The sequence below is a fragment of the Aedes aegypti genome, chromosome 3 (genome assembly GCF_002204515.2).
Source record: "Aedes aegypti strain LVP_AGWG chromosome 3, AaegL5.0 Primary Assembly, whole genome shotgun sequence".
Lineage (NCBI taxonomy): Eukaryota > Metazoa > Arthropoda > Insecta > Diptera > Culicidae > Aedes > Aedes aegypti.
The window spans coordinates 363,619,703-363,635,712 of NC_035109.1; the positions used below are offsets into that span (position 1 = coordinate 363,619,703).

Sequence of the window (16,010 nt, forward strand, 5' to 3'; positions counted from 1 at the left end):
ATATCTGAGATTCTACCGGAATTTAGATATTTTCAAATTTCTTTTCGATTTGTGAACAGATTTCAATAATTTAGAATGAATATTTTCATGGTTTTGTTAAAATATTGCAATTTTACTAAGAGCTTAGAATTTTCTAAAATTTTGACACAAATTTACAGAATTCATTAAATATTGCAAAACACTGAGAGCTTAGAATTTACCATAATTTTTACGCAAATCTACAGAATTTAAATTCAATTATATTTTCCCCGATCTCTAAATTACTAGCCTAAGTGGATTTATGTAATTTGGCTATGGTCTTCGTGAGATTTCCGCTCGAGGGCTACTTGCAAAGACTATAGCATTATCTGCAAGTTGTCTAAGCGTGAAAAATTTTTCCATACTGTTGTCTATTTTTAAATCATTGAAATAATAAAGCAAGAAACTAAGACTTCAGTCTTGGAGAAGGGTCATATAGCAAATTCTGGAAGTTGTTAATTGACCGATATTGAAGCTTATGTGCTTTTCTGAAAGCTATTGCTTCTTTTCCACAAAGACTAGTTGATAGATAAATGCTAGACAATCGTTTTTTTTTTACCGTGACGAAAACCAAATTATGCATTGCAAAACTATATAGTTTAGTCCAGTCGCCCTGGGACCATTCTGTGTTACAATATATGTAAGAAATCAGAAAATCTACACAATGAAATAAAACAGGTAATCGATTTGCATATTGGTTCAATAACGACTTTGCAAAACAGTCGTTCATGGAATGGAAAAATCTACAGCAAAATGGAAAAAAAGTTAATTAAATCTTTTCTATAGTTATCTAAGACTCGATGAATCATATAGCGTTGATTTCAACTGACATTTTCAATTTTGTATTTAATTGAGAACGTTTCGGTCATAATTCTATCTCATCATCTCTTATGTACAACTTTCGAAGTATTATATAAAGATGATTTACTTTCAAACTTTTGGGTGGTAAATGAGTGGACAATGCGTACCATTGGTACTTCGCGTACCTGCAGGTATAAAATAGATCCCATTTGTGGTCCTTAGCCTCTTGTCCAGTAACTCCTATCCCTACCTACCTGGTACCGCCTGGGGTACGAGTAACCGTAGGGAAGACCAACCAACCCTGGTGGGACCTTGGTCATATGCTGACAGGGAAGGGGGGCTCCTTTCTTCTGAGGGTGTAGCTTATCATCCGCTCCTAACATGGAGAACAGACGCCATGTTAGGAGCGGATCAAAACAGCGTCTGTTCTCCATGTTAGGAGCGACTGATCAGCGTCCTAGTGCCAGCGTGGGACTCTAAACAGTGCTGTGCACGATGATCCTCCGGCGAGCAGGGGGTTGGTGCAGGCCTTACAAGCCAGCCGTAAAAATCATCAGTACAGGAAGCATACACGCAAAAAAAAAAAGTGCGGTATAAACTACCATTCTAGGGGGTTAACTTAAGCGCTCGCACCAGCAGTTTTCAGCAGACCAGAAATGCGCTTGATTTTACCATGTCTAAAGTTGGAATCAGATTTTTGTAAATTATTTCTGTCAAATGTACCAGTAATGCAGTGGGGTGTACCGTAAACATAGTAAATTGGTCTAAACTTCCATGGTAGTTTTAAGAATGGGCGTAGTCAGCTAAAATAATTATTTTTACCACAGATTTTTTTCCCGTGTACAATGTAAATTCGCACCGGAACAATCGGCATAGACCCAGGCATCGAAAACAGACTAACGATTGGAAACTCGGATCATGGAACTGTAAGTCTCTCAATTTCTTGAGAAGTACCCGCATTCTTTACGAATTATTGAGGGTCTGCAAGTTTGACATCGTAGCGCTGCAGGAGGTTTGCTGAAAAGGGTCGACGGTACATACGTATAGGGATGGTTATACCATCTACCAGAGCTGCGGCAACAGACATGAGCTGGGCACAGCTTTTATCGTGATGGGCGAAATGCAGAGGCGCGTGATTGGGTGGTGGCCAATCGACAACAGAATGTGCAAGTTGAGGATCAAAGGCTGTTTCTTCAATATCAGCATAATCATTATTATAGGGAAGTTCAGCGCTCACCAGCTTACGAATGAAAACGGCCTTAGACTGATTGATTTCGCCGCCTCCAAAAACATGGCCATACGTAGTACCTACTTCCAGCACAGCCTCCCGTATCGGTACACCTGGAGATCACCCCAACAAACTGAATCACAAATCGACCACGTTTTGATTGATGGAAGACACTTCTCGGACATTATCGACGTCAGAACTTATCGTGGCGCAAACATCGATTCGGACCACTTCCTAGTGACGGTGCGCCAACGACTCTCCGTTGTGAACAACATTCGGTACCGACGCCCGCCACGGTACAATCTGGAACGACTCAAGCTACCCGAAGTCGCAACTGATTACGCGCAAAGCCTTGAAGCAGCGTTGCCGGAAGAGGGAGAGCTCACCGAAGCCCCTCTTGAGGAACATTGGGTTCGTGGAAGCAAATAGACGGAACGGTTGGTTCGACGAGGAGTGTCAGACGGTTTTGGACGAGAAGAATGCAGCGGACGAGGGTTTTGGACGAGAAGTTTTGGACGAGAATGATGCTGCAGCAAGGCACCCGTCAAAACGTGGAACAATACAAACAGAAGCGAAGACAGCAAACCCATCTATTCTGGGATAAATAGCACCGCCTGGAAGAGTTGGAGTGCGAAGAGATGGAGCAGCTGTATCTTTCTCAAGAAACACGAAAGTTCTACAAGAAACTAAATGCATCCCGCAAAGGCTTTGTGCCGCGAGCCGAAATGTGCCGGGATAAGGATGGAGGTATCTTGACGGACGAACGTGAGGTGATTGAAAGGTGGAAGCAACACTACAATGAACACCTAAACGGCGCAGAGGAGGAAGATCAAGACAGCAGGAGGAATGGCTTCATCAGTACGGCGGATGAGGGAGACGTGTCAACTCCCACAATAGGTGAAGTTAAGGATGCTATCAAACAGCTCAAGAACAACAAAGCAGCTGGAAAGGATGGTATTGGAGCGGAACTTATTAAAATGGGCCCGGACAGGTTGGCCACTTGTCTGCACCGATTGATAGCCAGGATCTGGGATACAGAACAGCTACTGGAGGAGTGGAAGGAGGGAATAATATACCCAATATACAAAAGGGGTGACAAGTTAGAATGTGAGAACTATCGAGCGATCACCATTCTTAATGCAGCCTATAAAGTGCTTTCCCAGATCATCTTCCGCCGTCTATCGCCACTGGCAAGCAGATTTGTGGGAAGTTATCAAGCCGGTTTTGTGGACGGGCGATCGACGACAGACCAAATCTTTATGTTGCGGCAGATCCTCCTAAAGTGGCGCAAATATCAAGTCCCTACGCACCACCTATTCATCGACTTCAAAGCGGCCTATGATACCATCGACCGCGAAGAGCAGTGCTTCCCAAACTTTTTCAACTTTCGCCCCCTTGAGGCCAATATTTATCTGGAATCGCCCCCCTAATATGTGATACAAATATTTTAATTAAGCGCTGTACGCCAAAACATGCTCTCGAGTCGCATATCCATGGAATTATAATACAATAACTATTATGTACATTAAAAAACATTTTCTTAAATATCAATAACCCACAATTACTAGAAATTATTTACTGGACTGTAATTTTTAATGTCAATTTTAACGATATCTTGCGTGCATTACAGGCTACTGAATCAGTCGGTAAAAGTTTGGTCCAGTTTCAACTTATCAAATGTAATGTATGTCTAGGCGCTTCAAAACTGAACCAAATGCAATATTTTCCGTGCAAACGCATTTCTTTTTACATGAATATGTCATATTTGGCTGAACTGCATTGATTCTGTTTGCAATTGTTCGTATTTTGAAGGTCTCATTCCGTGAACTGTGATTTCATACTGACTTATCTGCTATTTTTAAAATTACTGCAATAATTTCCAGAAATTGTGAATAACAAATGTTTGAAGCGTTCTGTGAACGCTTTTTTGATCCAATCCAAAAAAAACCCTGAAATATATTTTATATGAAAATCCAGAATGTTTTCAAACTTATTTTTCAATGCAATTCACCAAAATGGTATTTTTTCTAACACCAAGAAAAATTGTTTTTTTTTTTGATATTCTGAAAGTTCAAATCCAACGCATCTTTGAAATTTCTTCAAATTTATTTTTAAATAGTGTATTTGTCTTTGGCCCGATTTGTGCCATCTGCAAAACCTTGTGAAAATCTCAAATGCTGACTATTATTAAAACTCACTTGATATTGAAATACCTTAATGCATAACACAAACATCAAGTGTTGTCTATCATAATTTTAAAATGGCCAAGACATATCCCTGATCTTAGGTAAAATAGTCCTGGAACTAGTTAAGTTTGGAATTGATTAACATTCAGGTGTACACTCCCGTGCAAAAGTTTGGGTTCACCCCCTCAAAAACATACAAAAGTGTGCTGTCCATATCTCTGTGATTACAAGTCCACTTCAAACTCTTTAAGCCGCATTCCAAAGGCAAAGAGTTATTCTTACTTCGTATGTATTTTTCCAAAAATATTTTTTTAAATTTTGTATACTAAATTTATACTTAAAGTTGTAACATTTTCAAAAAACACACTGAAAAATCATATCTAATTTCCTCAGCATTGGGTCGACCAAAATTTTAAATCAAAGTGTCATTAGAATCGTAATCTTATATTCTTTGAAGAGACCCCACGAAATTTTTGCGGAAAAATCTGGAAAGTATTCAAAATCAATGAAACAGTCAGTCAAGTCATCGTGCAAAAGTTTGGGTTCACCCCTCAGTATGATGCAAATCGTGCAAAAGTTTGGGTTCATATGAGCCACACGCACATCATTTTTGTCAATATCTCTGCCATTTTTCAACCGATTTTAATAGTTTAAAGCTTTTTTGAGCGCAAATAATGGCGCTTACATGATTGGTTTGAGATTTCACAGATTTAAGTAAGTTCAGGTGAACCCAAACTTTTGCACGATACACCATACTGAGGGGTGAACCCAAACTTTTGCACGATGACTTGACTGACTGTTTCATTGATTTTGAATACTTTCCAGATTTTTCCGCAAAAATTTCATGAGTGCTCTTCAAAGAATATAAGATTGCGATTTTAAAGACACCTTGTTTTAAAATTGTGGTCGATCCAATGCTGAGGAAATTAGTAATGTTTTTTTAGTGTATTTTTTGAAAAATGTCACAATTTTAAGTACATATTAAGTATATAAAGTTCAAAGAATGTTTTTGGAAAAATACATACGAAGTAAGAATAACTCTTTGCCTTTGGAATGCGGCTTAAAGAGTTTGAATTGGACGTGTAATCACAGAGATATGGACTGAACACTTTTGCATGTTTTTTAGGAGGTGAACCCAAACTTATGCACGGGAGTGTAAGTCCTTCAAAGGATATGAGTAATTATTTTCAAATGCTCCCGTACTAGTTTTTTCGCCCCCTTTCTGAATTTTTCGCCCCCCAAATTTTGTTTTGCAAATTTTCGCCCCCTTGAGCCTAAAAATCGCCCCCAGGGGGGCGAATTCACCCACTTTGGGAATCACTAGCGAAGAGCTATGGAAGATTATGGACGAGAATGGTTTTCCCGGGAAACTGACTAGACTGATCAAAGCAACGATGGATAGTGTACAGTGCTGTGCAGGGCTGGCATCTCCTCAGTGAAAACAGAAAAACACAAAGAGCGCGCACTTTGTGTTGATCATGAATTTGAGTGCAGTGCGACAGCTACACTTTCTCACTGGTTCTTCCCTCTTTGACGCCTCTTTGTGTTTCTGCTCTCGCTGCAATGCATCCTTCGACACAAAGTGTTGATGGAAAATGGTGAACACACACTCTTTGTGTGGCTCATTGAGTACCTACCGAATGCTTCTATAGGAGCTTCTATTGGAACATATGGGAGTATTTTTGGAACGGGACCGACGAGTAGATGACGGAAATCGATGTCCGGTGTCGTTTTGGAATCAAAGATGGCGACTTCCGGTTTGTGAAAATCACTTCAAACCCATGCAATATGGGTATTTTTGGAACGGGACCGACGAGTAGATGACCGAAATCGATGTCTGGCACCAATTTGGAATCAAAGATGGCGACTTCCGGTTTGCAAAAATCCCTTCAAACCCACGCAATATGGGTATTTTTGGAACGGGGCCGACGAGTAGATGACGGAAATCGATGTCCGTTGTCGTTTTGGAATCCAAGATGGCGACTTCCGGTTTGTGAAAATCACTTTAAACCCATGCAATATGGGTATTTTTGGAACGGGACCGACGAGTAAATGACGGAAATCGATGTCTGGCACCAATTTGGAATCCAAGATGGCGACTTCCGGTTTGCAAAAATCCCTTCAAACCCATGCAATATGGGTATTTTTGGAACGGGACCGACGAGTAGATGCCGGAAATCGATGTCCGGTGTCGTTTTGGAATCCAAGATGGCGACTTCCGGTTTGTGAAAATCACTTCAAACCCATGCAATATGGGTATTTTTGGAACGGGACCGACGAGTAGATGCCGGAAATCGATGTCCGGTGTCGTTTTGGAATCAAAGATGGCGACTTCCGGTTTGCAAAAATCCCTTCAAACCCATGCAATATGGGTATTTTTGGAACGGGGCCGACGAGTAGATGACGGAAATCGATGTCCGTTGTCGTTTTGGAATCCAAGATGGCGACTTCCGGTTTGTGAAAATCACTTCAAACCCATGCAATATGGGTATTTTTGGAACGGCACCGACGAGTAGATGGCGGAAATTGATGTCCGGTGTCGTTTTGAAATCCAAGATGGCGAAATCCGGTTTAAAGTGATTTTCATAAATCTTGGATTCCAAAATGGCGTCAGACATCGATTTCCGTCATCTACTCATCGGCCCCGTTCCAAAAATACCCATATTGCATGGGTTTAAAGTGATTTTCACAAACCGGAAGTCGCCATCTTGGATTCCAAAACGACAACGGATATCGATTTCCGTCATCTACTCGTCGGCCCCGTTCCAAAAATACCCATATTGCATGGGTTTGAAGCGCTTTTCACAAACCGGAAGTCGACATCTTGGATTCCAAAATGGCGTCAGACATCGATTTCCGTCATCTACTTATCGGCCCCGTTCCAAAAATACCCATATCGCATGGGTTCAAAGTAATTTTCACAAACCGGAAGTCGCCATCTTGGATTCCAAAACGACAACGGACATCGATTTCCAGCATCTACTCGTCGGCCCCGTTCCAAAAATACCCATATTGCATGGGTTTGAAGTGATTTTCACAAACCGGAAGTCGCCATCTTTGATTCCAAAACGACACCGGACATCGATTTCCAGCATCTACTCGTCGGTCCCGTTCCAAAAATACCCATATTGCATGGGTTTGAAGGTATTTTTGCAAACCGGAAGTCGCCATCTTGGATTCCAAAATGGCGTCAGACATCGATTTCCGTCATCTACTCGTCGGCCCCGTTCCAAAAATACCCATATTGCATGGGTTTGAAGTGATTTTCACAAACCGGAAGTCGCCATCTTTGATTCCAAAACGACACCGGACATCGATTTCCAGCATCTACTCGTCGGTCCCGTTCCAAAAATACCCATATTGCATGGGTTTGAAGGTATTTTTGCAAACCGGAAGTCGCCATCTTGGATTCCAAAATGGCGTCAGACATCGATTTCCGTCATCTACTCGTCGGCCCCGTTCCAAAAATACCCATATTGCATGGGTTTGAAGCACTTTTCACAAACCGGAAGTCGCCATCTTGGATTCCAAAACGACAACGGACATCGATTTCCGGCATCTACTCGTCGGCCCCGTTCCAAAAATACCCATATTGCGTGGGTTTGAAGGGATTTTTGCAAACCGGAAGTCGCCATCTTTGATTCCAAATTGGTGCCAGACATCGATTTCGGTCATCTACTCGTCGGTCCCGTTCCAAAAATACCCATATTGCATGGGTTTGAAGTGATTTTCACAAACCGGAAGTCGCCATCTTGGATTCCAAAACGGCGTCAGACATCGATTTCCGTCATCTACTCGTCGGCCCCGTTCCAAAAATACCCATATTGCATGGGTTTGAAGTGATTTTCACAAACCGGAAGTCGCCATCTTGGATTCCAAAACGGCGTCAGACATCGATTTCCGTCATCTACTCGTCGGCCCCGTTCCAAAAATACCCATATTGCATGGGTTTGAAGTGATTTTCACAAACCGGAAGTCGCCATCTTGGATTCCAAAACGACAACGGACATCGATTTCCGGCATCTACTCGTCGGCCCCGTTCCAAAAATACCCATATTGCGTGGGTTTGAAGGGATTTTTGCAAACCGGAAGTCGCCATCTTTGATTCCAAATTGGTGCCAGACATCGATTTCGGTCATCTACTCGTCGGCCCCGTTCCAAAAATACCCATATTGCATGGGTTTGAAGTGATTTTCACAAACCGGAAGTCGCCATCTTTGATTCCAAAACGGCGTCAGACATCGATTTCCGTCATCTACTCGTCGGCCCCGTTCCAAAAATACCCATATTGCATGGGTTTGAAGTGATTTTCACAAACCGGAAGTCGCCATCTTGGATTCCAAAACGACAACGGACATCGATTTCCGGCATCTACTCGTCGGCCCCGTTCCAAAAATACCCATATTGCATGGGTTTGAAGCGCTTTTCACAAACCGGAAGTCGCCATCTTGGATTCCAAAACGGCGTCAGACATCGATTTCCGTCATCTACTTATCGGCCCCGTTCCAAAAATACCCATATCGCATGGGTTCAAAGTAATTTTCACAAACCGGAAGTCGCCATCTTGGATTCCAAAACGACAACGGACATCGATTTCCGGCATCTACTCGTCGGCCCCGTTCCAAAAATACCCATATTGCATGGGTTTGAAGCGCTTTTCACAAACCGGAAGTCGCCATCTTGGATTCCAAAACAACTACGGACATCGATATCTCGCGTAACAATTCAAAAGGGCCAATCCTCAGATCGTTGACTCTGAGAAAATTCGATTTGAATATTATTCACCACATTTTCAATTCCTATTTTTCAGTATTCAATTCAATCAATGTGATTTCTTGCTAGTTTAGTGACGATTTACTATTACTACACGCTAATAATTGATTTTATTCTGAAAACTGACAAAAATGTGGAAAAAATGATAAGTTTAAATGCTTGGCCCATTTTCGATTTTCATCAAGGCATGGGCCTTTTTTATTGGCCAAAATAGAATTTTATTAGCGTGCTTGGCCCAAGGCTAGGCCTTTTCGGTTTTCAATGAATGAGCAAGAGAGAGTCATTGGCCTCTCACCATGCTAAGGCCAATGACAGTTTGCGAGATTTTCCGATTGTAGGCCCTCTTGATGGAGCGAGAACCAATCATTGGCCTTTTCGAGTGGGGGCCAATGAATGATTTGGAAAAAAGCGGTTATTGGCCGTTTTGAAAACCGAGTTTATAACGGTAAGTTTTATGATTATGTTGACAATGTTTGCATAGTTTGTGGGTGTTGGAAGATGCTATCGAATGGTATCAAAACCCGATTTGTTTACAATTTGATCATTGGCCCTTTAGAACTGTTACGCGAGATATCCGACATCTATTCGTTGGTCTCGTTTTAAAAATACCCATGTTATATGGCAAAAAGAGCCAAATTGTGTACACTTTGAGCATGTTTTGCCAACACACTCCGTCAGCATAACTCTTTGCGTAATCGCTTACACTCTCTTTCCGACTGCGTGCCCTCATTGTGTTCGTGTTGTTACACTTTGCGCGCGCCTGTCTCCTCTTTGTGCAGTGGCTAAATTCTGCTCTTTGCGCGCATTGTGCGAGTTGATGCCAGCCCTGGTGCTGTGTGAAGATACTTACTTACTTATTTGGCTTTACATCAATTATCTTGATAAAGCCTCGCCAACAATATTTCGCCAATTCCCTCGGTTCATGGCCGCTTCTCTCCATCCTCGACTGTGACCCACACTCTCCAGGTCCTGGTGTACCTGGTCAATCCACCTAGCTCGCTGCGCCCCACGCCTACTTGTTCCGACCGGATTCGTGGCGAACACCATCTTTACAGGGTTGTTGTCCGGCATTCTTGCAACATGCCCTGCCCAGCGTATCCTTCCAGCTTTAGCTACCTTCACGATACTGGGTTCGCCGTAGAGTTGAGCGAGCTCGTGGTTCATCCTTCGCCGCCACACGCCGTTCTCCTGCACGCCGCCGAAGATCGTCCTTAGCACTCGGCGTTCGAAAACCCCAAGAGCTTGCAAGTCCTCCTCGAGCATAGTCCACGCCTCATGCCCATAGAGGACTACCGGTCTTATGAGCGTTTTATACATCGTGCATTTGGTGCGGGGGTGAATCTTTCTTGACCGCAGTTTCTTCTGGAGCCCATAGTAGGCACGACTTCCGCTGATGATGCGCCTTCGTATTTCCCGACTAACATTGTTGTCAGCCGTCAACAAGGATCCGAGGTAGACGAACTCGTCCACCACCTCGAAGGTATCCCCGTCTATCGTAACACTGCTTCCTAGGCGGGCCCTGTCGCGCTCAGTTCCGCCAACCAGCATGTACTTTGTTTTCGACGCATTCACCATTAGCCCGACTCTTGTTGCTTCGCGTTTCAGGCGGGTGAACAAATCTGCCACCGTTTCAAATTTTCTCCCAATAATATCCATGTCGTCCGCGAAGCAAACAAATTGTCCGGATCTCGTGAAAATCGTGCCTCGACTGTTAAGTCCGGCTCTCCGCATGACACCTTCAAGCGCAATATTGAACAACAGGCACGAAAGTCCGTCGCCCTGTCGTAGTCCCCGCCGAGACTCGAACGAACTGGAGTGTTCGCCCGAGATCTTCACGCAGTTTTGCACACCGTCCATCGTTGCTCTGATCAATCTTGTGAGCTTCCCGGGAAAGCTGTTCTCGTCCATGATTTTCCATAGCTCTATGCGGTCGATACTATCGTATGCCGCCTTGAAATCGATGAACAAATGGTGCGTAGGGACCTGGTACTCACGGCATTTCTGGAGGATTTGCCGCACGGAAAAGATCTGGTCCGTTGTCGAGCGGCCGTCGATGAAACCTGCTTGATAACTTCCCACGAACTCGTTTGCTATAGGTGATAGACGACGGAAGAGAATCTGGGATAGCACTTTAAAGGCGGCGTTTAGGATGGTGATTGCACGATAATTTTCACACTCCAGTTTGTCGCCCTTTTTGTAGATAGGGCATATAACGCCTTGCTTCCACTCCTCCGGTAGCTGTTCCGTTTCCCAGATTCTGACTATCAGCCGATGCAGACAAGCGGCCAACCTGTCCGGACCCATCTTGATGAGTTCGGCTCCGATACCATCCTTGCCAGCGGCTTTGTTGTTCTTGAGCTGTTGAATGGCATCCTTAACTTCCCCCATCGTGGGAGCTGGTTGATTTCCGCTGTCCGCTGTGCTGACGTAGCCATCGCCTTCACTGTCCTGACCTTCTGTGCCTGTGTTCTCTGCGCCATTCAGGTGTTCATCGTAGTGCTGCTTCCACCTTTCGATCACCTCGCGTCCGTCCGTCAAGATGCTCCCATCCTTATCCCGGCACATCTCAGCTCGCGGCACGAAGTCTTTGCGGGATGTGTTAAGCTTCTGATAGAACTTCCGCGTTTCTTGAGAACGGTACAGCAACTCCATCTCTTGGCATTCCACCTCTTCCAGGCGGCGCTTTTTGTCCCGGAATAGGCGGGTTTGCTGTTTCCGCTTCTGTCTGTATCGTTCCACGTTTTGCCGCGTACCATGCTGCAGCATTGCAGCCCGCGCTGCATTCTTCTCCTCTAAAACCTCCTGGCACTCCTCGTCGAACCAATCGTTTCTTGAGCTCTGTTCCACATATCCGACAACGCTTTCGGCAGCGTCGTTAATGGCTGCTTTGACTGTCCTCCAGCAGTCCTCAAGAGGGGCCCTATCGAGCTCGCCCTCATCCGGCAACGCTGCCTCAAGATGCTACGCGTACGCATTGGCGACATCCGGTTGTTTCAGCCGCTCGAGATTGTACCGGGGCGGGCGTCGGTACCGTACATTGTTGATGACGGATAGTTTTGGGCGCAGTTTCACCATCACCAGGTAGTGGTCGGAGTCAATGTTGGCGCCACGATAGGTTCTGACGTCGGTTATATCGGAGAAGTGCCGTCCATCGATCAAAACGTGGTCGATTTGCGATTCTGTCTGCTGAGGTGATCTCCAGGTGTACCGATACGGGAGGCTGTGCTGGGAATAGGTGCTACGAATGGCCATGTTCTTGGAGGCGGCAAAATCTATCAGTCGTAGGCCGTTCTCGTTCGTCAGCCGGTGGGCGCTGAACTTTCCAATCATCGGTCTGAGCTCCTCCTCCTGGCCAACCTGAGCGTTCAAATCTCCTATGATGATCTTGACGTCGTGGCTTGGGCAGCGGTCGTACTCGCGTTCAAGCTGCGCGTAAAATGCGTCCTTGTCATCATCAGTGCTTCCGGAGTGTGGGCTATGCACGTTGATTATGCTGAAGTTAAAGAATCGGCCTTTGATTCTTAACTTGCACATTCGTTCATTGATCGGCCACCACCCGATCACGCGCCTTTGCATATCACCCATCACTATGAAAGCTGTTCCCAGCTCGCGTGTGTTGCCGCAGCTCTGGTAGATGGTATGATTACCTCTAAACGTTCGCACCAATGCTCCTGTCCAGCACACCTCCTGCAGCGCTACGATGTCGAAACCGCGCCATTGCTGTGTGAAGATATCGGGTGCATTATCGGACCCGTTTGAAACACGCAAAGGGCTTCGACAAGGCCATGGTTTTTCCTGCCTCCTGTTCAATATTGCGCTAGAAGGTGTTATGAAACGGGCGGGCTTCAACATGCGGGGCACGATCTTCAATAAATCGAAGACGAAATATCTGCTGGCTGGAGGAACCGAGCGCGATAGAGCTCGCATAGGCAGACGCGTGACGATCGACGGGGATGAGTTCGAGGTGGTGGACGAATTTGTCTACCTCGGATCATTGATAACGTCGGATAACAACTGCAGCAGAGAAATTCGAAGACGTATCATTGCCGGAAGTCGTGCTTACTATGGACTCCACAAGACCTTGCGGTCTGGTAAACTTCATTTCCATACTAAGTGTACCATGTACAAGACGCTAATAAGACCGGTAGTCCTCTACGGGCATGAGACGTGGACAATGCTCCAAGAGGACCTGCAAGCGCTAGGAGTTTTTGAACGACGTGTGCTTAGGACGATCTTCGGCGGAATATGTGAGAACGGCGTATGGAGGAGAAGAATGAACCACGAGCTTGCGCAACTCTACGGTGAACACAGTATCACAAAAGTCGCCAAAGCTGGAAGGGTACGATGGGCGGGACACGTTGTGAGAATGCCGGACAACATTTCCACAAAAATGGTGTTCAACTCAAATCCGGCCGGTACAAGACGAAGGGGAGCGCAACGAGCTAGGTGGTTTGACCAAGTGGAGCAGGATCTTGGAAGTGTGGGGAGATCGAGGAATTGGAGATTAGCAGCCATGGACCGAGTTAGTTGGCGTAACATTGTGGCGCAGGTTATGTCTTGAAGGACGTAGAGCCAGCAAAAGTAAAAGTAAGTACTTTCAAAGAAGGAGATGTTGGTACAGTCAAATTTGCTAAATTACAATTTTAAATCATATTTTTTTGGAGTTTTCTGAGTATCTTATTTTCATAATACTAAGCTTTCCTATGCCTTCCCGCTCATTTTGTATCAAGGGCCCCCGTGAAGAGATCTGACCGGGCCCCCCGAAGTCCAAATCCAGCACTGCATGCAGCGCAATTTAAAAAAAATATATGAGCGTTCAATGCTAAGAAATAATTGAAGAGAATTCAAGGAACTCAGTGCATATAATTTGAATAATCACAGAATATATACGAAATACAATCCTTGCTAACCGATAAGATAATTGTCTTCGTCGACAATTACCGATGTTGATTGACAGAGCCCTAAATTGAAAATGCCATTTTTTATCTCATCCGCAATCATTATAAGTGTCACAAGCAAAAAAAAGCATGGCCGATTGTCGCGTGTAAGTAGTTGTACTACCTATAAGCAGCGGTTATCTCGGCTCTCGATTGAATAGCATAAATGTGTCTACTAGAATGAGATATCATCTCACGCTGACAATGACAAGTCAATCCTACAAATGATCACCAGTGCTAATCTGTCAGGACGCTCGAGATGACCGTTTTCCAATCCGGTAATCGCTCTTAATTCTTTCGAGGAAAATTGTTTAACCGTATCTCTCAGTTTTAGCAAACAAGAAATTGCTGGCAGCACTGATCGTGGCCGCCATTATAACGGTCTGCGCCATTACGATCCCGTTGGTGCTTGTATCGTCGAGCGATGATGATGATCCTCAGCCATTCGTGGGACGAGATATCCTCGATGAGGTTCCACTAATCGACGGGTATGTCGTTTTCTATTTTTTTTTATTTATTCTGATTGGCTTTATATGTATGATTGCAGCCATAATGATTTACCATTCAATATCTACAAAGTGGAGCGTAATCTACTGGCGAACTTCAACTTGGATTCCAATCTCAAAGAGCATCCTGTATGGGGTCAAACGGCGTCTAGCCATACGGATTTGCCCAGATTGCGGAAGGGCAAATTAGGGGCTCAATTTTGGGTGGCTTACATTCGTTGTGCTGATACGCAGTACAAGGACGCCGTAGCAAGGACTCTGGAGCAGATTGATGTGGCGAAGCGTGTCATAGCTAAGTATCCGGATGATCTGAAGTACGTTACTACAGCTGAAGGGATAATGGAGGCTTTCCAGGAGAAGAAGATCGCTTCGCTGTTGGTGGTGGAGGGTGGCCATTCGATCGATTCAAGATTGCCCGTTTTGCGAATGTTTTATGAATTGGGAGTTCGCTACATGACGCTGACGCATTCTTGTAATCTGCCGTGGGCGGATGCTTCGCCAATCGATGATGAGGACAATCCACAGCTGAACAATCTTTCTGAATGGGGTCACATAGTTATTCGGGAGATGAATAGACTGGGAATGATGATCGACATCTCCCATGTCAGCTACGGAGTAATGCAGGACGTACTCAAGGAAAGCTTGGCGCCAGTGATTTTCAGTCACTCGTCGGCGCACACGGTTCATCAACATCACCGAAATGTGCAAGACGATGTTTTACGAGGTCTAGTGAAGAACAACGGAATTGTCATGGTCAACTTTTATCCACTGTTTGTAGGAGGAAATACGATCGATGATGTAGTTAGTAAGTTCTAGGGGTGTAGATCAAGCATATATGTTAATATATAGTTTAAGATGCTGACTGATCAACACTCTTTTTCCAGAGCACTTCAATCACATTAAATCCGTTACGGGTCCAGATCATATTGGTATAGGTGGTGACTACGATGGAGTTGGACAAACTCCTGAGGGGTTGGAGGACGTATCAAAATACCCGGACTTATTCGATATGTTGGCTTCCGGAAATCTTACAACTGGTGAAACCTTCCAACCGTGGACGAGAGACGAACTACGGAAGCTGGCTGGACTCAATCTGTTGAGAGTATTCAAGCAGGTCGAACGTGTTCGTGATAACATGCTGGCTACGCCTCCATATGAAGACATTATACCGTTTGCAGAATTTGAAAAAGCCGGAGCTGCCGACCAACCTTGCATGACCAATATGAATATTCATAAAGAGTGAAATAAATCATAGCCCCAAAAAATTACGCTTTTAATTTTTGGCAAACAAGCACTCTCCCTATCAAAATCTGATAACAACGTCTAGGCTACTCGTGGCTGGATCGCGTTCCCTATAATTACCACACCATTATCAAACCAAAGACAGCAATCGACTGTCCACACCGTTCGATGACAATACTAATTTATCCCATACAACGCAAACCCACTATACTGGAGATCATCACAGTATAGATAAAGGAGCTATAGGGGTTTCGATTGGCAGCTTACAAGCAGTTGGGTGTCGTTTTGCTGGCTGCGGCAATTCTTTCAAGCTAATGAT

At 44.5% G+C, this 16,010-nt stretch overlaps 1 protein-coding gene across 1 annotated transcript; it reads left to right on the forward strand.

Moving 5' to 3' along the window:
- Positions 1–14,106: 14,106 nt before the first annotated feature.
- On the forward strand, positions 14,107–15,714 carry LOC5566869 (dipeptidase 1). The gene is made up of 4 exons (XM_001651246.2): positions 14,107–14,221; positions 14,272–14,431; positions 14,491–15,254; positions 15,334–15,714. Exons 1-4 carry the CDS (start codon positions 14,203–14,205, stop codon positions 15,690–15,692), a joined length of 1,302 nt encoding a protein of 433 aa, XP_001651296.1. The 5' UTR covers positions 14,107–14,202; the 3' UTR covers positions 15,693–15,714.
- The last annotated feature ends 296 nt before the right edge of the window (positions 15,715–16,010 follow it).